Here is a 25,731-nt window from a genome sequence, read left to right as displayed (position 1 = left end):
TTCCTCATTTGTAAAATAAGTATATAGGACTAAAGTTTAAGATAACTTTCAGTTCTAAAATCCTATGATCCAGAAAGTTACAGAGAGAAATGTTAAAATTGAGATATAGAATGAGGGGTTTTCAAATTCAAAGAGGGCATTTTATATTTGCTCCTGAAAGCAACAGGGAACCAACTACTGGAGTTTATTTTGAGAGAGAGATATCAGATCTGTATTTTAGAAAAATATAGTTGAATGGAGAAAAGGCTATAAGTTGAATGTAGAAAAAAGCTATAGCAAAGAGATCTGAGGCAGTCAAATCCACCAGCAGTCTGAAAGGAAAAGGCTCCATCAGCTGAGGGGGATTTGTAAGGATCCCTCACAGAAGATAGAATTTGAACTGAGTTTTGAAGAAAATTAAGAGGTGGACATAAAGAAGCAGAACATTCCAGGGATGGGGAATAGTCAGTGGAAGTCAAAGAATTGGAGTGACATGTAGGCCAGTGTGGGTGGATCACAGAACACTGAGGGGAGGATGAAGCCAAGGTTATGAAAATTTTCAAATGATAATCAGAGGACTTTATATTTGATCCTGCTAATAGATAATAGTTAAATAAACAGTGGGTAAATCTACTTCACAGGAAAATCAGTATGACAGTTCTGTAGAGGACAGATTGGAGTAGGAAGGGAGTTGAATGAAGGTCAGGCTTCTTATCAACCTGACTCACCTCTGAAGTTGAAAAAGGAGGGTGGGACACACATCAAGAGTTTGGTGTATAAATCCATTAAACCCAACACAAAAACTAGCCTAAGGGGAGAGATAAGAAGTTTTAAGGAGAGGAAACTTTTACAAGCAAAACAAACATCAAATTCAGACAGTTTATTATAAATGGGAAATTAAATAGAGAAAATATACTATGATGAGCACCTGAGCTTAGTGAAGAGAAAAATGGGGGAGAGAATAGATCACTTCAAAGTCAGATTACTTTTATTTCCCTACTTTCTCCTTTTTCTGCAAAGAAGGGAAAAAAATAATTAGCAATCAAGCCATGAATGGAAAGAGTATAAATTCACTCACATAATGAAGCCAGATGTATTTAAAATGGATATCCAAAAATAACTTCTTGTTACAAGAAATACACTGAGATATGAAAATCTAGAGTTAAAATAAAGACTTAGGATATGATATTATCTTCAGGGAAAATTATAAAAGCAAGAGTAGAAACTGTGATAAAGAAATGCTAACAATATATAGAGTTAAAAGAGATAAAATTAGGGAAAATAAATTATGCACGAGGGCAAAATAAATAATAAAATTAATATTCTATACATATATGTATGAATCAAATGGTATAGCATTCTAAAGTAAAATTTAATCAAAAATACAAGGATAAACAGGTATCAAAATTATAATAGTTCAGGACAACAATGTATCCCCTTCAGAACTAGACAAATCCAACAAAACCAAGAAAAGTTAAGGATCTGAATAGAATTTTATAAAGTTGAATATACTAGACCTCTGGTGAATACTAAATGGAAGACAAGTGAATGAATATATTTCTCAGCTATGCATGACATTTAAAAAAATTAACTGCATATTAAATGACATGAAACTTCAAAAATAAACAGAAATGTTTAATGCATTATTTATTGATTACAATGTATAACAAATTGTAATCAAAGATTATTGAAAGGGGTGGCTAGGTGGCGTAGTGGGTAAAGCACCGGCCTTGGAGTCAGGAGTACTTGGGTTCAACTCCGATCTCAGACACTTAATAATTACCTAGCTGTGTGGCCTTGGGCAAGCCACTTAACCCCATTTGCCTTGCAAAAACCTAAAAAACAAAAAAACAAAACAAAACAAAGATTATTGAAAAGGATTCAATCTTTAAGAACAAATAAGGAATTAATAGGTCAAAAAAGAAATAAAAAAAGATAATTACATCAAGGAAAATGACAACAAGACAAACTATACACAGTTTTAGGATGTAATCAAAGAAGTTATTGGGGAAAACATAATGCTAAAGATCTCCATCAACAAACAAGAAAAAGAATGAATTAATGCATGAAATGGGCAACTCAAAATATTCCAACTAAACACAAAAACGGAAATTCTGAAAAACAAAAAAGAAAAACAATTCTTGGAAATGATAAAGAGTTGGTTTTTTGGAAAAAAACTAATAAAATACATACTATTCACTAATCTGAAAAATAAAATTAACAAAATTAAAAAGGAAATGATTAGAAATTATATTGCTCAATTACATGATAAAAATCTAGTAACTGAAATGAAATGGATGAATAGTTATACAACATATAATAATCATAAAAAGATAAAATACACAGACTAACAAAAGAAAGATAATTTAAATAACTCAATGTTAGAAAAAAGATATTGAACAAGCCAAAGACCAAAAAATAGGGAAAGAAACCATCCTACCAATTCCTTCTTTAAAACAAATATGATAGTCCTGATAGACAAAGCAAGGAAAAGAAAAAACAGAGAAAGAAAATACTAACTCTCTAATAAACAAATGCTGATGCAAAAATATTGAATAAAAGATTAACAAAGAGGCTATAATAAGATATTTGAACAATTTTACACAATGACAAAGGGTAAACTACCTTGAACAGGTAATCTACAACCAAGACCTCCCCTTTATCTCTTAATTTTCTTAAATGTCTGCAGCATGGCTTCTTATTTTAACATTCAAATGAAACTGCTCTCCCAAAAGTTAACCAGAGATCTCTTAAATCACCAAGTCTTCATCTTCCTGAAAATCTCTCATCAACAATGCTGATCATTCTTCTCATGATATTCTTTAATTCTCCACAGATCTGTCTGATTGCTTGCTCTCAGTCTCCTTTGCTGGATTTTCATCTGCAGCACATTGTATATCCCCCAGGGTTATGTCTAGGATACCTTTTCTTCCTCTTAAGTCAGAGGAGTCAAACATACCCTATGGGCTGCAGGTACCCTGCAATACTCCCAAGTATAATCCAAACCAGATTAAAATGTAAATGAGAAATTGTTTAATTTTTATTTTTTAGATTTTTTTCAAGGCAATGGGGTTAAGTGACTTGCCCAAGGCCACATAGCTAGGTAATATTAAGTGTATGAATCCAGATTTGAACCCAGGTATTCCTGACTACAAGACTGGTACTCTATCCACTGTGCCACCTAGCTGCCCTGAGAAATAGTTTTAAAAATAAATAAAACACAGTTGACAATTCTGATTTACAGACTAGTGGCCCCTGTTGCTGAGTTTGACATCACTATTCTATACCACTTCACTAGATCGTCTAGCCCCCATGGATTCAATGATCATCTCTCTGCAGATGAATCTTAGATCTATTGGTTCAGCCCCCACCTCTCTCCTGACTTCTAGTCTCACATCTCCATTTATCTATTAGACAGAATCTTGAATTGGATGATTCATAGGTTATCTCAAACTCAACTCTACCCCAGACCATCCCCACTTTCCGATTAATGTTAAAGATAGCACCATTCTGCTACTCACCAAACTTATAAACTGGCTATCATCCTTGATACCTCACTCTCATCCTCTTATCCAATCTGCTGACAAGACCTGTTGATTCTACCCTCATTAATCTCTTACATATGCCTCCTCCTCTCCGCTGACAATGGTATCACTCTGGCGCAGATCTTCATTATCCCACATCTGGACCTTTGCAATAGTCTCCCTGCCACCTCAAATCTCTCTTCACCCCCAGTTCATCTTCCTGACAACTATCAAAGTAATCTTCATAAAATGCAACTCTGATTATGTTAAATCTCTACTCTATATAAACTCCAGTGGTTTCCTATTACACCTAGATTAAATTAAATTTTTTTTACTTGGTTTTTAAAGCACTTCATAATCTGGCTACTACCTATTTTTTTTATTGTTTTCATATTTTTCTTTTAGGTTTTTGCAAGGCAAATGGGGTTAAGTGGCTTGCCCAAGGCCACACAGCTAGGTAAAGTGTCTGAGACCGGATTTGAACCCAGGTACTCCTGACTCCAAGGCCAGTACTTAATCCACTAAGCCATCTAGCTGCCCCTCATATTTTTCTTAATATTGAACCAGCCCTCCATTCTTGGTATAAAGTTAAGTCAATAAGTCAAATCAAGTATACATGCATTTATTAAATATAAATGGCTGGAGGTGCTTAAAGAAGGGCTTAACAAAAACCCCAATACCTGTTCTCAAGAAGATATAGTCTAATGGGGGAGATAACATGCAGACAACTGGGTACAGACAAGATATAAAGGAGACAACTTAAGAGGAAAGTTCCTATTATTATTTTTTTTAGATTTTTTTTTCAAGGCAATGGGGCTAAAGTGGCTTGTCCAAGGCCACATGGCTAGGTAATTATTAAGTGTCTGAGGCCAGATTTGAACTCAGGTACTCCTGACTCCAAGGCTGGTGCTCTATCCACTGCACCACCTAGCCGCCCCAGTCCCTATTATTATTAAGGGAGATCAAGAAAGGCTTTTTGCAGAAGATGGAATTTCAGCCAATCCCTGAAGGAAGTTAAGAGAATCTAGGACACAGAGAGGAGAAGAGAGAATTTGAGACTAGGAGGGCAGCCAGTGAAAATCCCTGGCACCTGGAGATACAGTGAAGTGTTCAAAGAATAGTATGAAAGCCATTGTCACTGGATTTGCAAAATACATGTAGTGGAGAGTAGGTAACCTGGAAAACTTTTGTTCTGCTTAACTATATTTATTTGTCATAAAGATTGTGCTTTTCTTTTTTCTTTTTTTTTGCTATGGGAGAAAATTTAAGGGGTAGCAGGTAGTATGATCAGAAAGAAAACAAAAGAGTCATCAAAGAATTATTTTTAAATGCACAGAAGAAAAGAGAAGTCCAAAAGAAAAAGAAAGGCAAACTTTGAAAATAACATTAAATATTTTAGACATATTTTTAAAAGGAAGATGTATGCAATATGTATTTATGGGTTACTTCTTATTTGTTCTACTTAGCATATAAAAATGTTCTCTTTTTTAATGTTAAATGCCTCTTGAAATCATGTTTCTTCAAACTTTGCTTGGGATAATTTACATGAAGCTTTCTATATAACTTGGATATGAAAAAGTGTTTTTTTCCATCACTAAAATGCAACAATTTTGTCCTTGTTAGGATGATTTATAAATAGAAGCACAATAGCACAGGATGGCACTCAAGAAAAATTATTTCCTAGGTGATAAGCTTATAAAACATTAATTTAAAAATAGGAAAAGGGTTCCTTACATGGGAATTTCAGAAAAATTTGGGAAGTTTTGCATGAACTAAAGCACAGTGAAGTAAGGAGAATCAGAATAATTTATACAAAACAATACTATAAAGAAAAACAATTGCTCAAGTACTTGATCAGTGCAATGAGCCAGTCATGTCTTTAGAGGTCTGAGGACACATGCTATCTACTTCCTGACAAAGGAAGGATGGACTTGGGATACAGAGCTAGACATATATTTCTAGACATAGAAAAATGTACAGAGGGGGTGGAGCCAAGATGGTGGAGAAAAGGCAGGAAATCCCAAAAGCTCTCCCCAGTACCACTCCAAATGACTCTTTAAACTCTAAATAATGACGCTAACCAAATTCTAGAGTGGCAGAACCCACAGAAAGACCAAGTAAAACATTTTCCAGTCAAGACATATTGGAAGATCTGTGCCAAAGCAAATCAACTCCAGTCATCTACAACAGCCCACAGGACTCCTGGGTCTCTGAAGGCACCTGGGTCCGTGACAGCAGAGGGAGTTTCCAGACTTCTCAGTTCAGGGATTGTTAAGGACAGCTTGGAAAGTCAGCAGGAAAACTGCCGCACTACAGTGAGCATGGAACCCACTAGTCCCAGAAACTGGAAGCAGGCCTGTGGAGCCACCTGGCAGGTGCTTTCAGAGCACTCAGTTCACAGACGGTAAGGGGGTCAGGAGAGACTGCAGAGGTCTCTCTGCTATCTATCTCTTAAGGCAGGACTCTGTGGCTTTGCCCATCCTCAGATCCCTGTCTCAGGAAGAGGAGCTTTGCAGCCCAGGGCAGAGGGGAGGGCTTGTGGTCATCTACAGACCAGAGCACAGGCAGGAGAGCAAGCAGAACCTCTCATAAAATCCCACAAGTGGGGAGAATGGGGTAGAGGAAACAACTGAAAAAACCCTGAAAAGCTTAGGAGAGTGTCTTCCTCCACCCTGGAAGCAGAGTCCCACCTTAACGAAGAATTAAATCAAGTCACAGACTGGGGAAATGAGCAAACAACAGAAGAAAAAGAATCTCTTTGGCTCCATGGAGGATCAAAATATACACTCAGAAGGTAGCAAAGTCAAAGCTTCTGTATCTAAAACTTCCAAGAGAAAGAGGAAATGGTTTCAGATTATGGAAGAGCCCAAAGAGACTGTGAAAATCAAGTAAGGGAGGTAGAGGAAAATGTGGGAAGAAAAATAAATGCAATGCAGGAAAATCATGAAAACCAAGTAAGCAGCTTGGTGAAGGAGATACCAAAAAAAAAAAAATACTGAAGAAAATAACATCTTAAAAACTAGTTTCGGTCAAATGGAAAAAGCAGTCCTAAAGGTCCATGAGGAGAAGAATAATTAAAAAGCAGAAATGGACAGATGGAAAAGTTGACGCAAAAGAAAAAAATAATTCCTTCAATTGCAGAATGGAGCTAAGGGAAGCCGATGACTGGGAGAAATCAAGAAATAATAAAACAAAACCAAAAGAATGAAAAACTAGAAGTAAATATGAAATGTCTCACTGGAAAAACAACTGAAAAAAAAAAAAAAAGAAAAACAACTGACCTGGAAAATAGATCCAGGAGAGACAATTTAAAAATTACTGGACTTGGGGCAGCTAGGCGGCACAGTGGATAGAGCACCTGAGTTCAAATCCGGCCTTAGATACTTAATAATTACCTAGCTGTGTGGCCTTGGGCAAGCCACTTAACCCCATTGCCTTGCAAAAAAAAGAATCCTAAAAAAAAAAAACTACTGGACTTCCTGCAAGTCATGACCAGGAAAAGAACCTAGACTTCGTTTTTCAAGAAATTCTCCAGGAAAATTGCCCTTAATATCCTAGGAGCAGAGGGTAAAATAGAAATTGAGGGAATCTACAAATCACCTTCTGAAAGAGATCCCAAAATGCCAGGAACATCATAACCAAATTCCACAACTCTCAAGTCAAGGAGAAAATATTACAAGCAACCAGAAAGAAACAATTCAAATATCATGGAGCTACAGTTATAACAACACAAGATTTGGCAGCTTCTACATTAAAGGCTCATAGGGCTTGGGATATGATATCCTGGAAGGCAAAAGAGCTTGGATTACAACCGAGAATCAACTACCTAGTAAAACTGAATATTCTCTTTCAGGGGAAAAGATGGAACATCCAATGAAATAGGGGACTTTCAAACTTTCCAGTTGAAATGACCAGAGCTTAACAGCAAGTTTGACCTTTAAGTACAGAACTCAGGTGAAGCATAGGGAGGTGGATGGGAAGGAATAATTTTGAGAGATTTAATGATGCTGAACTGTGTGCATTCCTGCATGGGAAGAAGATACTGATAATTCATATGAACCTTCTCATTTATAGGAGCAGTTTAGAAGAACCATATACAGATAAGGCATGGAAAGGAGCTGAATATAATGGTCTAATATATTATTAAAGATGGAGTTAATGTGGGAGAAAGGAATGTACAGGGAGAAAGGGAAAGGAGAGGTAGACTTGGCCAAATTATTTCAAGAAAAAGCTTTTGCAATGCAGTGGAAGGTGGAAGGCGAATGAGTGAGTCTTCATTCTCATCAGAGGTGACTCAGAATGGAAATCAACAGGATATAGAAATCTATCTTACCCTAGAGGAAAGGGATGGGAGAAAGGGGACAGGGAGAGGGAGAGAGTGTAGGTGATAGAAGAGAGGGAAAATCACAGGAGAGGGCAGTCAGATAAAACACACTTTTGAGGAAGTATAGGGTAAAAGGAGAAAGAGAACAGACTAAATGGGAGTGGAGAGGAATAGGATGGATGGAAACACACCTAGTAAAAGCAAATGTAGGAAAAAAATTTAAGCAATTTTTCTGATGGACTTATGATAAAGAATGTGATCCATCCCAAAGATGGAGCTGATGGTATCTGAATAGTGACTGAACCACACTTTTTTTTTCTCATTCAATTTTTCTTGAGGTTTCTCTATCTTTGGAGGGGGTGGCATTATGTTTACCTTTGGGGGGGGGGTTTAGGTTGGTTTTTTTTTTTTTGCAAGGCAAATGGGGTTAAGTGGCTTGCCCAAGGCCACACAGCTAGGTAATTGTTAAGTGTCTGAGACTGGATTTGAACCCAAGTACTCCTGACTCCAAGGCCGGTGCTTTATCCACTACACCACCTAGCTGCCCCTATGTTTACCTTTAAAACAAGACTATTGCAGTAAGGAGAAAAAAATAATAAAAAGGACTTTAAAGAAAAAACCTGTATTATTCCCAAAAAGAATAAAGGAGGTACACTAAAAGTATTTTCAAAACTGCATAGAAAAGAACAGAAAGCTCTGAAAGTAATATTATGAATTTATTATGATTTTTAAAAAGCTGAATATAATAACTACATTGCATATAATTCTTTTTTTTATTTCTACCTAATATTTGAAAATATGTGATTTTTTTAGTATAAAAAGTTTTAGTCCCTTATAAAATGATATAAAAAACCCCCAAAAAACCCACTATCCTCTCAGAGCATTATTAATGCAAATCTGGTCTGTGGATGGACCACAAGCCCTCCCCTCTGCCCTGGACTGCACTATGGCAGCAAAGCTCCTCTTCCTGAGACAGGGATCTGAGGATAGGCAAAGCAACAGAGTCCTGTCTTAGAGACAGATAGCAGAGAGACCTCTGCAGTCTCTCCTGACCCCCTTATCATCTGTGAACTGAGCACTCTGAAATAATAATAGCCCAGCCTGGGGCTATTCAGACTTGTTTAGAATACAGAGGAAAAGAGGCATCCCTAACTTATTTGGGATATGGAATAACTGTTGGTTTGAAATCTATAAAGCCTCTAGTCTTGGACTTATACCTATGCAAAGACCAGGATGTGGAAGTATGTGAAAGGTAGTTCTTACTAGATCACTAACTCATAGATAATTTAGATTTAAGAGTTGCCTCGGGGCAGAGAAGTGACTTGTCTATGGTCATACAGCTATATGACAGACTGGGATAGGTATTGGAACTGCAATTTCTTTGGTAGTTAGAACTCAAGGATGCATAAAGTCCTTCTACCCAATGCCAATTGGCACTTTGTCTTGCAAAGAATTAACTAGAACACTGAGAAGTTAAATGACTTGTCCAGGATCACACTGCTGTACATATTAATTACAGTCTTCCTTATTCCAAAGCTGCTGCCTTTATATTGCTCTTGGACCCAGCAGAAAATAGGGTCTTTGGATGTTCCAAGGTTACATCATAAGGGCCCTCCTAAATTGCTTCTCAGAAAAAGGATCATTAACTGGAGTAAAGCACTAACTCAAGTGTTCTAAGGTTAGCTGGATAAAAGGAGGGGTAGGAGGATATGAAATTTTAGTTCTGAGAAAACTATTAAAGAAGTTAAATATCCTAAAAGACAATCAGGTTGTTGTGACTCCAAATTCATAATCTTTATTCCATTTAAGATTCAACCTTCTCGTTTAGATCACTTTCCTGTTCTTAAGTGTTAGAATCTGTACAAGAATGAGCAATTCGGGGTGGGGGGGAAGGTCCCCTTCTTTCGATGGGGTCTTAAAGAATAAGAAAGATTCAAGTTCTGGTGTCTGATACACACTGGGTTTTCAACTCCATACAAATCTTACTTCTCAATGTCTTGGTCCACCGTTTCATTGGTAAATGGAATGAAAGGTCTGGTATAGATAGATAGATAGATAGATAGATATAGAGATAAACAGAAAGACAGATAAATAGATAAATAGGTAGACATAGACAGGTAGATAGATTGATAGATAATCTCAGCCTAAAGGTAATTAAAAGCTTTTTGGAACTAGAAAAAATATACATTTCAGAAAATAGATTATTTCCAATCTTGGGACTAAATAGTAAGGGGAAAAAGTTTGTTTTAAAATTCCAGTCAACCACTTTTCAGAGTGCCGGGCAGTATTATCAAATATGGTCACACTTCAAAGTTAACTGCTTCACTTGTATCTTAAGTTCCTGAATAATGATAAAAAAGAGGGATGTGTGGTATATGTGAAATTTGTAGAAGTCCTTTTGTAATTTGTTTAGTAATTAAACCACAGCAACTGCATGGCTGCCCTTAAACTTGGTCCTAAAAGAGTTTTGAAAACCATTTTGTAATATTAACATTTGGCAATTATCTTTTCAATTCATTAACGGGCAGTTCCATCCCTTCTAAACCAACCACCACTTGATAAAACTTTATGGTGATAAGCTTGGCTCTCCCCCTGTTGTCCCAGAACTGTAATTTCAAGACTCTGACAATGGAAGAGTGATCAGAACTTTTCATGGTCCCAATACTAACCAGGATCTGCCACAGACTGAGGCCAAAAGCTTACCTGCTTCAGGATCTGGAGGAATTCTCCACATGTAGAGGTTGAAGTCATCAGAACCTGAAAGGATGTACTGTTGGAACAAAACAAAATGGCATAAGCTTTAAAAAAGTTTTTAGATGAATGCACATTTATCAAACATAATACAAAACAGGAATTCTTCAAAATTATTGACTTATAAGAAAATAGTAATGTGTGGAAAAGGTCTGGGAGGATAGCACTGTGAAGTACCTGCCTGATACTTCCTTAAGCCTTTTACCAGGCTCCCTTCTATGTATGGCCTACCAATGAGACCACTTAGTTGTCAGATCAGACATGGAATAGCAAGCATGCCAGGACTGGAGCTGATTAAATCCAAGTTTTGTTTGTTTCATTTGTGTACAAATAAAATGCAATGGAGTGTAAAGCAACTAAAATCCGAATCAGAAATACTAGTTTAAAAGGGGATCATATTGGAAGATATCAGAAGGTTTTATGGGGAGAGTTAACTTAAGGATAAATGCTCGCAGAATTTCATATCTGGGTACTGAACATGAGCAGACACCACTATTAGAAAATACAACTGTCTACTTACTGTCAAAAATTAGAAAACAATATAAACCAATGCATTATAATGTATTATTGTAACAGAATCACCACATGCTTTTTGCTTTATTCACTTTTACCTATCTATCCTTTAAAAGAAGGATGCATTCTAGACTTAAGGCAAAGATCCAATAGAATGTAATCTCCTTGAGGTCAGGGTCCACAGCTTTTTTCTTTTTGTCTCTCTATTCCCAGTGCCTCTCATAGTTCCTGGAACATAATATCTAAATGAACTGAGCCTTATTATATTGCACTTATTCAAGTGCATGGTGTTGAGAAATATATTTATTATATTATGGTATTTAATGGTATAATATTTATTATAATTGTGGTATTTTAACTAGATAACAAATATATAGTATTTTTATATGAAGTTTATTTAACTTCAAGTTTATGCACTTCACATTCAAATGCATCAATAGCAAAATTTGGTATTGTGATCAGTACTAAGCACACTTCTCTCTGCAGAATACATGTTCACTGAATTGAAACGAACACCCTGTCAGTGTGGAATAAGCTGTGGCTGTTAACCTGGCAATATGAATATATAGATAAATATTATTATATTATTCAAAAGTACAGATACAGTTTAATTTGTGACAACTTCAACATTTACCTTTGGTCATTCTCAAATATTCTGTCACAATAACTGTCTGCCACAGGTAAAAGGCTATTTCAGAGGCACTGACCAATGCCATAAATATGTCATTAAGTACCTTCTATTCTCAAAATACTTTTCAGTGTCAACGAACAAGCAATTCAGGATAAGGTACATATTTTAAAAATAGGAATCTTTGCTTTAAATTGAAATTACCGGTATTTTCCACTCCAATTCATTTAGCTCCATTTATTTCCCCAGGAAATTTCAAAATCCAAAATTTTCTAAGGATATTTCTGTTGAAAAACATCACTAGGTAATATTTATTGCTATTTTTAAAATTGTTTATTTCTTAGAAGACCCTAGGGAAACAGGGAAAGATTTTTTTTTGTGTTTTGCAAAGCAATGGGGTTAAATGACTTGTCCAAGGTCAAATAGCTAGGTAATAATATATCAAGTGTCTGAGGCTGGATTTTAACTCAGTCCTCCTGACTCCAGGGCCAGTGCTCTATCTACTACATCACCTAGCTGGCCCTAGGATACAGTTTTGTTTCTCAAGGCAATGGGGTTAAGCGGCTTGCCCAAGGCCACACAGCTAGGTAATTATCAGGTGTCTGAGGCTGGATTTCAACTCAGGTACTCCTGATTCCAGGGCTGGTGCTCTATCCACTGCACCACCTAGCCATCCCCTCTAGGATACATTTTTAAAGTTGAAAATAACCACCCAAAGATACTTAGTAATTTGGTCTAAAGTGGAATTTCACCAAAGTGAAATTATACCTACCTTTACTCCAAAGAAGTATGAAGCAATGATCAGAATTGGGTATAAAATAACACTAACAAAACAAATTCACGCTAACAATGACTAGAACTGCAGTAATTATTTAATACAATGTGCTTCAAATGAGGTCACATTTGAAGTACAGTCTATGTGTATGATCTGTCATCATTATCAGCAGAATATACTGATGACACAAGAATGATATTGTACTAATTGATGCATTTAAACATTTAGTGCTTAAACCTGAAGTTGAATAAACCTTATATGGAAGTACCAAAATATCTATTATGTAGTTAAACGTATCATATATAATTATCATAACACAATGTTAGTTCCCCTCTTACCCAAACTGGAACTTTTGAACAAGTGAAATAACTCAAGAATGGTTATAAATAATCATTCCAAATTTTCATAGTATCATAGATTTAACAGCTGAAACAAACATTGGAACTCATCTGGTTTAACACCCTCATTTTCAATAACTAAATTTAAGTTTTTCTCATTTGATTTTCTCAAAATTTTCAATGTAAAATAATTTCCCATTAACAGAAATAAATGTAGAATTGGCTTGAGGAGAAAACCTGCTGGAGTAACTAAAACAAAGAGAAAAAAGACAGTAATGAAAATAAAGAAACATGGAGTAAAAAACTCAAATCCAGACAATCTGAATTGAGATTCATGAATATTGTTATTTATGGAGAGGGAAAACTACTGTACTCTCTTTGTATAGAAGCTGTAGCAGCAGATATAGCATGAATTTTAAGACACTGAGATCTCCACTGAAATCTCAAGAATGTATTATCTGGAATAAGTGGGTAAGAAAAAAGAATTTTTGCAAAGAAAATAAGATTCTTTTAATAAGCAAAAATGAATTTCCAAAAATAATGACTGAAACATCAAAAGGATTAAGGACTTGAAAAATGAAAAAAACAAAAAAAGGATTATTCAGTAAGATGCCACCTGAAGCTACTATTGATAAGAGTTGATCAGTAATACAGTGGGCAGGTGCATGGTCCATATGCCTTTAGACCTTTGCAATCAATTAACTGAAAAACTAAGACCTTCCTATTTTGCATTGCAAATGGATGAAGTAACAAATGTAAAGATATTTATTTTGGTTACACCTACAAAAAAGTTGTTGAAACTGTTGTTAGGAAAGATGTCACTTAAGCAAACAGAATGATGACAATGTCATATCAGGAAATTCTTAATACAATAGATTTTATTTTTAAATGAAAATAGGGTATATGGAAGAACTATAATGAACTCTAAATTAATGGAGATGAAAGATCAGTCCATAAATATCAGTGAAAAGTGAGGATCCGTGGGGAATTTGGATGTAGTTCATGTTTCAGATTAAGATCAGAAACTAGAAGGGTGAGTCACATAAAGATCCACAAAAAATCAAGTTTCTATCATTAAAAAGTGAGGTCTTCTCATTGAGAATGGACAAAACAATATTTTGATCTATTTCTAATTTGGACTTGGCCTGAAACCTGTGTTGCTAATCAATCATCAAGCATTATTTCAACTATATCCATAGTAGCTGAAGGTAGCACCAACATTTATCTTACTGATAGTAACAATTCTTATTTAAAAAATCTAGGCATTTCTAAATACAGTCTAAATATATTCTGTATATTATTATTCTATACATTATTCATACATCTCATACACTCCAAATTTATTTCTAAATATTTGTCATGATTCTTTCAATTCGATAGTAGCTTCAGGTGGAACCAACATATATCTTATTGAAAATGTTTAGTTTTTTTTTTCATTTTGCAAGTCTTACATGGATTTTGATTAATGGTTAAATGTTTAAGGAGCCTATCTGCCATGGACAAGAAGATAAGTTTGGCTTTATTTTATTCCAATAGAAACAGTTTGTAGGCTGTGAATGTGGAACTCTAAGTTTTGGTTATAGGTTTGATTTATAAAATAGTGCAATGCATATTTTAGTATTGCTTATAACACTTTATTTTTGTGAAAATGTTTTCTACTACACCTATTTTAAAATTGCAAGGACTTTAAAATTTTATCTGAATAAAAATATTTCAAATGACTAATAATTGGAAATGCACATTAAAGCAACCCTGAGGTTGCTTATGCCATTTTGTCAAAAATGACAAAAACAGAAAATGACGAATGTTGAAGGAGTTGCCTGGGGGGAGGGGTAAAAAATCACATGAATGTACTGTTGGCAGAGTTGTAAACTGGTCCGATATTTCTTAAAAGCAATTGAGAACTATTTCTGAAAAGTAAGTAAACAGTATTTCCTTTGATACCTCAGAGATCAAAGACAGATGAATCTCTAAATAGAATCTCTTTTTTTGTAATGACAAAGGCCTAAAAACTAAGGGGATGCTCAACAACTGAGGAATGGCTTAACAAATTATGTTAAATTAATGTAACGGAATATTATTGTATCATAAGAAATGACAAAAGGTATCATTTCAGAGAAATCTGGGAAGCCTTATATGAATTATTAAGAACTAAGGCAAGCTCAATTTGGAGATAAATGTATATAATAATACATATTAATTATATAATAATAATAATTATATAAAAACTAATTCTTGATAGACTTCAAAACTCTGACCAATGCAAGAACCAATTATTATATAGGTAATGAATTAGGTTATCAACTTTCAGCTAGAAAAGTGATAGATTCAAGACACAGAATGAGGCCTGAATTTGTTTTGCTTAGCTAAACATATTTACTACAGTAGGTTTGTTTTTCTCTTATTATTTGGGAGTGCTGAGGAAAAAATAAAGATTGCTAATTGAAAAATTAAAAAAATTAAAGATTTACAAAAATGAGAGAGCTGTGAAAACATGGGAACACTAAATATAACAATAATAGGGCAGGGACTTATTCCAGTCATTCTAGAAAGTAATTTGGAACTAGGCTTAGAAAGTAGCTTTAAGGTCCATACCATCTGTCCTAGAGAGTTTCCACAGGTAGGCTCCTGCAGAGGTCAAGGGTAAAAGCAAAAGCTTAATATATACCAAAATATTAGTAACAATTCTGTAGAATTGGAAACAAAGTGGATGGCCATCAACTGGGAAGCAGAAAAACAAGTTGTTAATACACAAATGTAAGATAATAAATATTACTGTGCTGTAAAAATGGTGATTATTATGAATAAAGAGAAACAAGAAAAGGTACATGAGCTAATACAAAGGAAATTGAGGAGAACCAGGAAAATAAAATAAACTGACTACAATAACCTAAAACAACCAAAACCAGATGCTGGGAAATTATAGTTGAAGTTGCTTGACAAAGAAGAGATATGAGAATACAGCCCCCACACTTTGTGAAGATGGGGTACTAATGGTGTAGAACATTGTCAGACTTCTTTGATTTGTTGGTCAATTGTGCTGAACTCTTTTTCTTCTTTTATTATAAGGGATGGTTCTCTGAGAGGGAGAGGGACAATAGTTACATTGGGAAAAGCAAATGATTTTTGAAAACAAAAGACACATCAATAATTTTTTTAATTAAAAAGAAAGTCATTACACATAAGGTTTGAATCCACAAAATTCAGTTTCCTCATCTTTTTATAGAGTAGTTTTTTCCAATTTCATGTAAAAACAATTTTTGACCTTTTAAAAAAATTTTGAATTTCTTTTGCGGGGGGTGGGGGGAGGGAAGCAAGATTAGGGGAAAATTGTAAAATTCAAAATAAATGAAATCTTTCTTAAAAAAAATTTGAATTCCAAATTCTCTCCCTCCTTCTCCTCCCCCTCCCTCAGACGGTAACCAATTTAATATAGGTTATACATGTGCAATTATGCAAAACATTTTTCCGTATGTCATATTATGAAAGAAAACAGACAAAAACCATACAAAAAATAAAGTGAATGTTTTGATCTGTAGTCACACTCCATCCGTTCTTTTTCTGGGAGTGAATAGTATTTTTCATGAGTCCTGTGAAATTATCTTGGATCATTGTAATTCAAGTCATTCATAGTTGATAATCATACAGTATTGCTGTTACTGTATACAGAACCAGGTTCTGTTCATTTCACTTTATAATAGTTCATAAGTCAGTCTTTTCAGGTTTTTCTGCAATACTCCCCTCATTTCTTATAGCACAAAAGTATTCCATTGATAAGAAATCCCACTCAAGTTTCCAATTCTTTGCCACACAAAATTTTTTTTTGTATACTATAAATAATTTTCCTTTCCTTCTTTGCTCTCTTTGGGATACAGACGTAGATAGCCCTCTGGGTATAGTTCCAAATTGCTCTACAGAATGGCTGAATCAGTTAACAACTCTGTATGTGAGAAATTCTCTGTATGTGAGAAATGAGACCTTTACTTTCACTTGCTAAAAAAATAAATCCCCCCCCCCTTTCTGTTTTCCTTCTAATATTGTTCATATTGGTTTTGTTTGGGCAAAACTTTTTTAATTTAATATAATCAAAATTATCCATTCTATCGCTTGTAATATTCCCTATCTATTGTTTTGTCCTGAATTCTTTCCTTATCCATAAATCTGACAGGTAAACTCTTCCATTTTCCACTAATTTGTCTCTGGTTTCATACTTTATGTCTAAATCATATACCTATTTTGACCTTAAATTAGAATGTTGTAAACTGTTGGTCTATATAGTTTCTGCCACAGTTTTCTCATCTTTAAAAGAAGAGAGGTGGACACTATATAGTTTCTGCTGCAGTTTTCTCATCTTTAAAAGAAGAGAGGTGGACAAGATATCTCTAAGGTTCTTTCAAGCAATACATTTCTATAGTTTATCCCACAAAGCCGTGGACCATGCTAAATATATTTAATTATAGAAGCAAGCTAAGTAGTAAGGGTTCAGAAAGTCTGACATTGAGTCTTGACTTCCCTGATTTTGGAACCCATCTAATAATTTCAGCCAGTTTAAAGAAGCTCATGGACTTTTACTCTTCTCTACACAAGAAGGGACAGAAATTGAGGGAAAGGAATGCTTCACTCCTAAAGGGACCTATTTGGAATTCATACAGTGAAACATTTCTGCACAATGTGGAAAAATAAGGAGCAAAGAAAGCTGACAGACCCTAAACCACAAAGAATTATAAAGGAGGTGGATGAAGTGTGAGGGGGTAAATTAAGGGAGTAGAGAAAGAGTCATAAATGATAAGCTATAATACCAAAGAAAATTATCACTACAACAAGAACACCATGCATATAAGAAAAACCTAAGGTCCCATAAATACAAAAATCTTGATTTAATAACCAAAGACACAGTGCCTTCAATGACATGTGATCTCATTTGTGCAATATGTGAAAATCTGAGGACTGACTTCAAACTCTTACCATCCCCTTCCTCTCCTCAATATCTACATTGCTACATTGAAGGGAAAAATACTAACAAACTCTGAAATGACAAGCAGCTGAAGTTTCATAACGAGTTTTGATCTTTTGGAGGAAAATAATCAGAACCTCCTTTTGTGGTCTGCTGTTCACAAGAACCAATCCAGAAGTTGGCATGGGCTGTGGCATAGTGGAACAAGGCATGCAGTTTTTACATCACTGATTCAGAAGCTTGCCTTTGAAGGAAGAAATTCCTGAACGCAGTTAATGCCCTCTCTCACAAATTTTAATCACATAGCTCCTAAAATACGTGGAAAATGCTTAGAATGGGTAGGTCTCCTTCTCAGAACGACTTCCTCACTCATGATAAGGGAACAGTCTGCAGACAGGATGAATCCTCCAAGAAGGGGGTTTTGACCTACTGCTGGTATAGTCAAACAAAGTATAGTTCTCACACTGTGGAATAAAACTACCCAGGGGAATTACTTTATGTTGCTCATGGTTGACTAGCTGCTGGATGCCTTCCAGCAACAAAAGCAGGATGCTTTTGAATACTGCTGACTGTGAGAAACTGAAAAATAAATAAGTTCTAGGATTGTTCATCTATAAGGAGACCACTCCCAACCCAGAAAGTTTAGTTGTTTTCAAAAAGTTTCACTGCATTACAAATAGACTTGCACTAAAAATGTAGAGTAAGGATTTACTTAAAATTATCAACGAAATTTGAGTTCATTTGTTCCTAATGCTGTTTAAAAAGGATATCCATCTCACAGAAAGCAACCAACAGAGTAGCCTGGGTAGGTCAGTAAAGCTGATGTCATGAATTTAACCTGGGCATGGACTAAACCAAACCCTGACCTGCTGTATGTAGGTCACAAGGAAGAATGGATCAGACAATGTGGATGGATTGAACCAACTTTTCTAATACATGCTTTCATTGGGGTGGAACATCACTGGGAATATTCAAACTCAGACACAATCTGATTCACATATATAAATTATCTGGATGACAGAGGACCCCTCTCCAAACAACTTCTGGCAAATTATCCAGATAATTATTGATCACAAGTGGACAAGTTATATTATGACTTCTGTCACAAATACAACCTCAATCCATATATGTGCTGATACAGTTTAAATAAATTTCTATAGCTGACCCAGGGTTCAGAAGTCTCTCCAAGATAATGGAAAAACTTAAGTTAGAAGATAGTCCCCATTAAGTGAGGAAAGAAGTCACTACCCCAATACTTCTTGGGAAAGTGTCAGGAAAAAAGATGGCATTTGTATAAATTTCTGTTATTAAAGATTTACAACTTAAATTAGCTAATTTGGAGAAGGCTATTTTACTATTTTTTGCTTTTGTTTTTCTATTGGGAGAAAACTAGGAAAGCTGCCACATCACATCTACAGCCAAGTGGACATAGGAATATTAAGAATTTCAGACTTTATGTTCTTAGGTATGGCCTAATATTGAATAATGGGAAGTAAACTACCAATTGACACCTAGTGAAGACTGATACATTTTGCCTATAAGGACCAGGTCAGGATTATAATAGGAATGGAAAAAAATGTTTTAGACTCTAGATCAGCTTTGCCAATAAATTGAACATCTATTCAAATCAAATATTAATCACAATGCTATTTGCAATGGACAGTGAAGGAAGCATTTCTTTTCAAAAATTCTTTTTATCATAAGTTTAAAATCAACAAATATTTAAGCAGAAAAGGATTGTATATGAAACAATTTCTATTACATAAGTTTTTCAAAGTACACATTAAATTTAACATAATGGTAACCAAAACCTCTGCTTTTTTTTGTGTCCATTTCTAGACTGTTTTCTTTCTTTTTTTAGGTTTTTGCAAGGCAATGGGGTTAAATGGCTTGCTCCCAAGGCCACACATCTAGGTCAAGTGTCTGTGGCCAGATTTGAACTCAGGTACTGCTGACTCCAGGGCCAGTGCTCTATCCACTGCACCACCTAGCTGCCCTCTCTAGACTGCTTTCTAAGGAAGGATTTCTTTACCTCATCTCATACACTTAGAATCAAGCGCCACATGCAGTTTTCAAAGAGCCTGGAACATAATGTGATTTGACTTTGTAGATAACAGAATAAGATGTCCAAAAAAAAGAGTTCAGATGCACATCTGTGTACATGCATCACTCTACTTTCATTAGCAATGAGATAGCAAAAGTGGAGCATATTTTGAATTTGGCACATTCCATCTCAGAATTCAAATTCAATAATCATTCTATAATTAGACTATTTTATTGACATGATACAGAAAGCAGGAAACCCAATCACTCAGTTGATAAAGAGACTTATCCTCTTATCTAATGTAGCTAGCCATATAGAGACACCATATAGAGACTAATTAGTCCAAATACTGGAACAGAAAACTGATGTCCTTCAATCTCCTAACCTGGCCATATATAACAACTGGGAGAACAGGGGCAAACTTCAAAAGGGGAGTCAACAAAGAATGATTACCTCATCATTCCTCAACATTTTTCTCCTTTATCCAAACTGCTTTCAATTCATTAAACTTTCGTGTAAGAAGTCACTCCATTTACATTTATATCTTCACCCTCCTACTTTACAGTTTTTTCCAATAAGCCACACACCCCACTCTAAATTGCTCCTTAGTCTTATAATTGTTCATGCAAGGCTGAGGCTCTCCTTGTTACTGGTGTTGGTGTTGTGGCATTTGTTACTGGTGTTGGGTGTTGTGGCATTTGTTACTGGTGTGGCTTGTGTGACACCATAGCATATACTGCCCTAGAACTGCCCTAGTTTTGGGGTGCTTTTTTTTCAAGGCAATGGGGGTTAAGTGACTTGCCCAAGGCCACACAGATAGGTAATTATTAAATGTCTGAGGCTGGATTTGAACTCAGGTACTCCTGACTCCAGGGCCAGTGCTCTACCCACTGCGCCACCTAGCTGCCCCCCCACCCTAGAACTTTAAGTGAAGCTAAAGGACATGAACTGTCACTAACCAATGTCACTGGAATACAAATAACTATGAGATATAATTCAAGTGGACTGAGAATATAGATTCATCAGCATTCCCATACAATTCAACTATTTTTCCCTCCCTTATATCTATTTTTCTATAAATCTTAAATATCCACATGTAACAAGTCTTGAATAAGGAAGGAATAATTATTAAAATTGTCCAATATGCTCTTCTACTCAATCCTCATCCTTTCTGATATCTCTAAAGCAAGTGAGACTGTTATCCATCTTATCATCCTAGATGCTCTTGCCTTCATTTTGAACTAGCTATCCTATAGACATCTCTCTTCTTCCATTTCCTTCCAAAAGCCTTTCTTCTTCCAAACTTCCCTAGTACTATTTTTTTAAAGATTTTAAAAAAATTTGTTTTTTTCAAGGCAACAGGGGTCAAGTGCCTTGCCCAAGGTCACACAGGTAGATAATCACTAAGTGTCTGAAACCAGATTTGAACTCAGATCCTCCTGACTCCAGACCGGTGCTCTATTCACTGCACCACTTAGCTATCTTTTCCCTGTTACTGTTAAGGCCAACATCATCTTCCCAGTTCCCTAGGTTTGTACTTCTCAACCCCTCACCAGCACATTGAATCAATTGACAAATCTTGACATTTTACCTTCAGCATATTGAATCAATTGACAAATCTTGACATTTTACCTTTATAACATGCCTTGTATAGGTCTTTTTTCCCCTCTATACAAATCAATCCAGTTTGAATCCTCATCACTTCTTGCCTAGACCACAACAGCAGTCTATGATGTCCATGCCTCAGGTCTCTTAACTGCTGGGATGCCAAAATGGTTTTCCCAAAACATAGGACTAAGCATGTTACCCTCTGCCCAAGGAGCTCCACTAGTATGTTCATTAGTCTCAAGATCACATAAATAGACTTCTGTTTGGCATTTAAAGTTCTTTCTAAACTGACTCCTTACCCTTCCAAGCCTTCATATATTTTATGATGTAGTTTTTATACTGGCAGTTTCATGTACATGAAACTCCCCACCTCTTGACTTTGCCCTGGTTGTCCTACTCTGCCCTCTCTTCCAATCTCGTGGCTACCCTGACCTAACTTCTTTAAGACAACACAAGCCTCATCTTCTGCACAGATGCTTGCACCTTCCATCTACTCTGTATAAATCTCGTGCCTTTGTTACTATTTGAATGTTATTTTCCCCCTCCTCCAAAAAAGAATGAGTACTCCTTGAAGGCAGGGGATGCTTTTTACTTTCTTTGTTATCACCATCACTTAACATGGTGCCTGGCAAAGAGTAAATATTTATTAATTAGTTATGGATGCAAGTGAAAAGTAGCAAGATGGTTTGAATCAAAAGACAACATTCGGGACAGAATAGGTTTTCTTTTGTGTCTGAAAAAGAATCTTGCCAAATAGTAAAGAATACTATGAATCTATGGGCAATAGATAAGTTACCTTAAAGTCTTTCCCTAAATATATCACTGTGGATGGGAATTCTTGTCCACTTCCCTTTGCATAAATGTTTATACAGTGGTTCAACAGTAGCTGACTGAAGGAAGTCTATTAGTTACTGTTCATTGCCAAACAACTCTCCAAAGGCCCTTTCTATAATAACTAATTAATTATCTTCCAGTGACATGCCTAATTAATTGTTTAGACTTGAAAACCCTGATAGCTCTTAAACAGACACACCAGGCACAGCAAAGTCTATGCCATAAAAATCAAATCAGATTTCTCTTATTCCTTACCACGCTGCCACTCCTGTTCCTCTCTGACCTTTTCTCAAAAGAAAAAGAAAATAAATTACAACTGTGAAAATTTGTGATGTGCTATCTGGAAGGTCACTTGCATATAATGAAGGCTTGCTAAATGTCACGTAAATTACACTCAATTTGCAATGATAAACTGATATTGTCAGAAACCTAAGAAAAAATGAGGAAGCATCTTCAAGTAACATAAAACAGAGGCAACAGAAATGGCTGAAGCAGTATTTTTTGTTATTATTATGAGAAAATCAAAATTCTATTGCTTTTCAAAAAAGTTTGTAAAGATTTGTGGGCTCATGGTCACACTTATACACATAGAGTATTATTTCTATGCACTTTCACCATGTTAAGGCTCCTTCAACCTAAATATCACCTTATCTTAATCAGGCTTCTGGAATTCTTTTATTTATTAGTTCAAATAATTTAGATTACCTCCCCAAGGTGCCTTCCAGATCCAAATCTACGATACTATTCTAATCTGAGGTTTTCCTGGTTTTATAAAATTTGTAGTTCAAAAGTACAAGTATTATATTGTTGGTGGGGCCGTGAACTCATCCAGTATTTCTGGAGAACAATTTGGAATCATGCTTAAAGGGCAATAAAAATGTGCATACCCTTTGATCCAGCAATACCACTACTGGGTCTATACCCTAAAGAGATGATGAAAAAGGGTAAAAGCATCACTTATACAAAATATTCATAGCAGCTCTATTTGTGGTGGTAAAGAATTGGAAAACAAGTGAATGTCTATCAATTGGAGAATGGCTGAACACATGGTGGTATACATATGTTATGGAACACTACAGTTTTATTAGAAACCAGGAGGGATGGGAATTCAGAGAAGACTAGAAGCACTTGCATGAATTGTTACTGAATTAAATGAGCAGAACCTGAAGAATATTGTACACCCTAACAGCAAAATGGGATGATGATCAACCTTAATGGACTTGTTCACTCTATCAGTGCCAATAATCAGGGACAATTTTAGAGCACCTGTGACAGACAATACCATGTGTACCCAGAGAAAGAATTGTGGAGTTTAAACAAAGACCTTTAATCTTTTTTAAAAAAGTGTCTTATGTACTACATAATTTTGCTATCTCAATTATTTTATTTTCTCCTCAAGAATATGATTTCTCTCTCAACATTTAATCTCGATCAATGTATAGCATGGAAACAATGTAAAAATTATCAGACTGTCTTCTGTGTGTGTACGTGGGAAGTAAAATTCAAAACCTTACAAAAATGATAGGTAGAAACTACTATTGTATATAATTAGAAAACAAAAAATTAATAAAAAATTTAAAAAGTACAAATATTCCCTCAATACCCTGAAAACAATCTGGAGTGTGGAAAACTTTGATCTGGAAGTGAGAACTGAGGGGAAGGGTCCAAAGTTCTTCCCAGACTTTAAGTTAAGTTTGAAAGCAGCAGTAACCAGATGAAAGGAGAATGGGAGCAGCTGAAGGGGACTATCAGGGTTCTGCAAGGATCTTGGAACAGAGAGGACTAGAACCAAAGCTAATAGATGTACTCCCTTTAAGGACTGAAGGAAAGCTCCAAAAGGTCTACTCTTTTCTCAGTTTTCCTTCCTTGTTCCTGTCTAATAACAGACACTGACATTACACTCCATTCACTTCTTTTACCTATTTCATGATTTTACCCCCAAATGAAAAAGTCTAGGGTTGGCTGAAAGTAAAAATAAAATTTAATTGGGTCAAAGAAACTTTGTCAAAAGGTAGGAATTTTCCTAACTAGGGGCCCTGAGCAGAAAGCTATGTGTTAAAAACTTTCTGTCTGATATAAACTTCATAAAATAATAGAAAACCCCCCCCACAAGATCCTGAGGTCCATTATAATGTGCCAGGTTAAAACTGATCTTTGTAACAGGATATGATTGATTTAGCCACCTCCCTCTACCTTCCTCCACTGGGAGTACAGAGGCAGCAGAGGTCTGGGAGGAATTCAGCCCTGCTCCTTCTAGAAAAGAGGAAAGGGTTGAAAGCAGCACCACCCATCACTGTCACACTGTGATCCTATGATTTCTGAGTGTATGAAGTAGGAAAAGTTCTACTGCCAATAAAAGAAAACTCCAAAAAGGACATGCCAGTAGTCTTAAGTGGCAGAAAATATGGGAGGAAAGGCACAAGAACATTTTCATATCCTAATAGCTGCTGGGGACAAGGGGGCCTTCAAGAGGAATCTGTACTTGGCAAAATTCCATTCAGTAACTGGGGAAGATAAAGGAGCTGCAACTTTATCCCATCATGTCTCTAAAATTACAGAGAAGGAGGTATTCTTGTCTCTTTCAATGTTAAGAAAAAGTGCTGGTAATGTAACCACATAAGGAGGCTCCCATCTTTCATCAGTAGACACTAAAGGTTTGAAATCACCTGAGATCACAATAGGGCAGACAGTTTTCAGAAAGCTGAAATCTCAGCAAGGAGTGAAGATGTACTAATTCACTCAGAATACCAGAAAAGAAAAATGGCATTATGGAAGTAGCAAGGTGTAGGAGGAATGGTGTTTACAGCAACTATCAAAGTGAAGACTTCAGATTTCTGCTGATTATGGCAGACACAGTGGACAGAATACTGGACCTGGTGTCAGAAAGACCTGACTTCAAAACTCTGATAGAAGAGAAGTCTCTGATAATTACTAATTATGTAACTGAATATATGATGAGGTTTGTTTTCAAAATGAATTCTGCCTGTGCTATTTAACTGCTGGTCAATTCCACTTGCTTCCAGAAAACAATAGAAATTTCAAACAATTATACTCCAGCCTATAGTATTTTGAGGAAATGAGTTTATATGTGACAAAAGGTGTTTCATTTTCTTCTTACAAAACTCAAGACCCTAAAATACATTAGTTGTTGAATTATTTGTGTAGAAAGGGAGATTCCTGATAATCTCACATATCTCATAGAATATCACAATCATTTTTAGCAATCAATACTCAGCAGAGAGACCAAAACCACCAAGACAAAGTTAGCAGGTAGCAGTATATCTGGAAGATATGCAAGTCACATATCTTGTCAAAAAGGGAAAATAATTGTCCTACTCAATATTAGAATCAAATGAGATAGTAAAGTAACAAAAGTCTACATAAGATGCTAATCGATGGCAGTCCTTAATATGAAACTGGTTCTGTTGACAAATCTACCTTTAGCTCTGATAGTGCATG

At 35.6% G+C, this 25,731-nt stretch overlaps 1 protein-coding gene across 1 annotated transcript in view; it reads right to left on the bottom strand.

The window, feature by feature from the left end:
* The window catches only part of DCAF5 (DDB1 and CUL4 associated factor 5), a 150,834-nt gene that overhangs the window by 22,357 nt on the left and 102,746 nt on the right, over positions 1-25,731 (bottom strand). Inside the window, exon 7 of the mRNA XM_074236045.1 lies at positions 10,531-10,597. Coding sequence (XP_074092146.1) covers positions 10,531-10,597 — 67 coding nt within the window. The remainder of the gene's footprint in view (positions 1-10,530; positions 10,598-25,731) is intronic.

The sequence above is a fragment of the Macrotis lagotis genome, chromosome 4 (genome assembly GCF_037893015.1).
Source record: "Macrotis lagotis isolate mMagLag1 chromosome 4, bilby.v1.9.chrom.fasta, whole genome shotgun sequence".
Lineage (NCBI taxonomy): Eukaryota > Metazoa > Chordata > Mammalia > Peramelemorphia > Peramelidae > Macrotis > Macrotis lagotis.
Note: the sequence above shows the minus strand (reverse complement) of the source record. Positions and strands in the feature narration are given on the sequence as shown.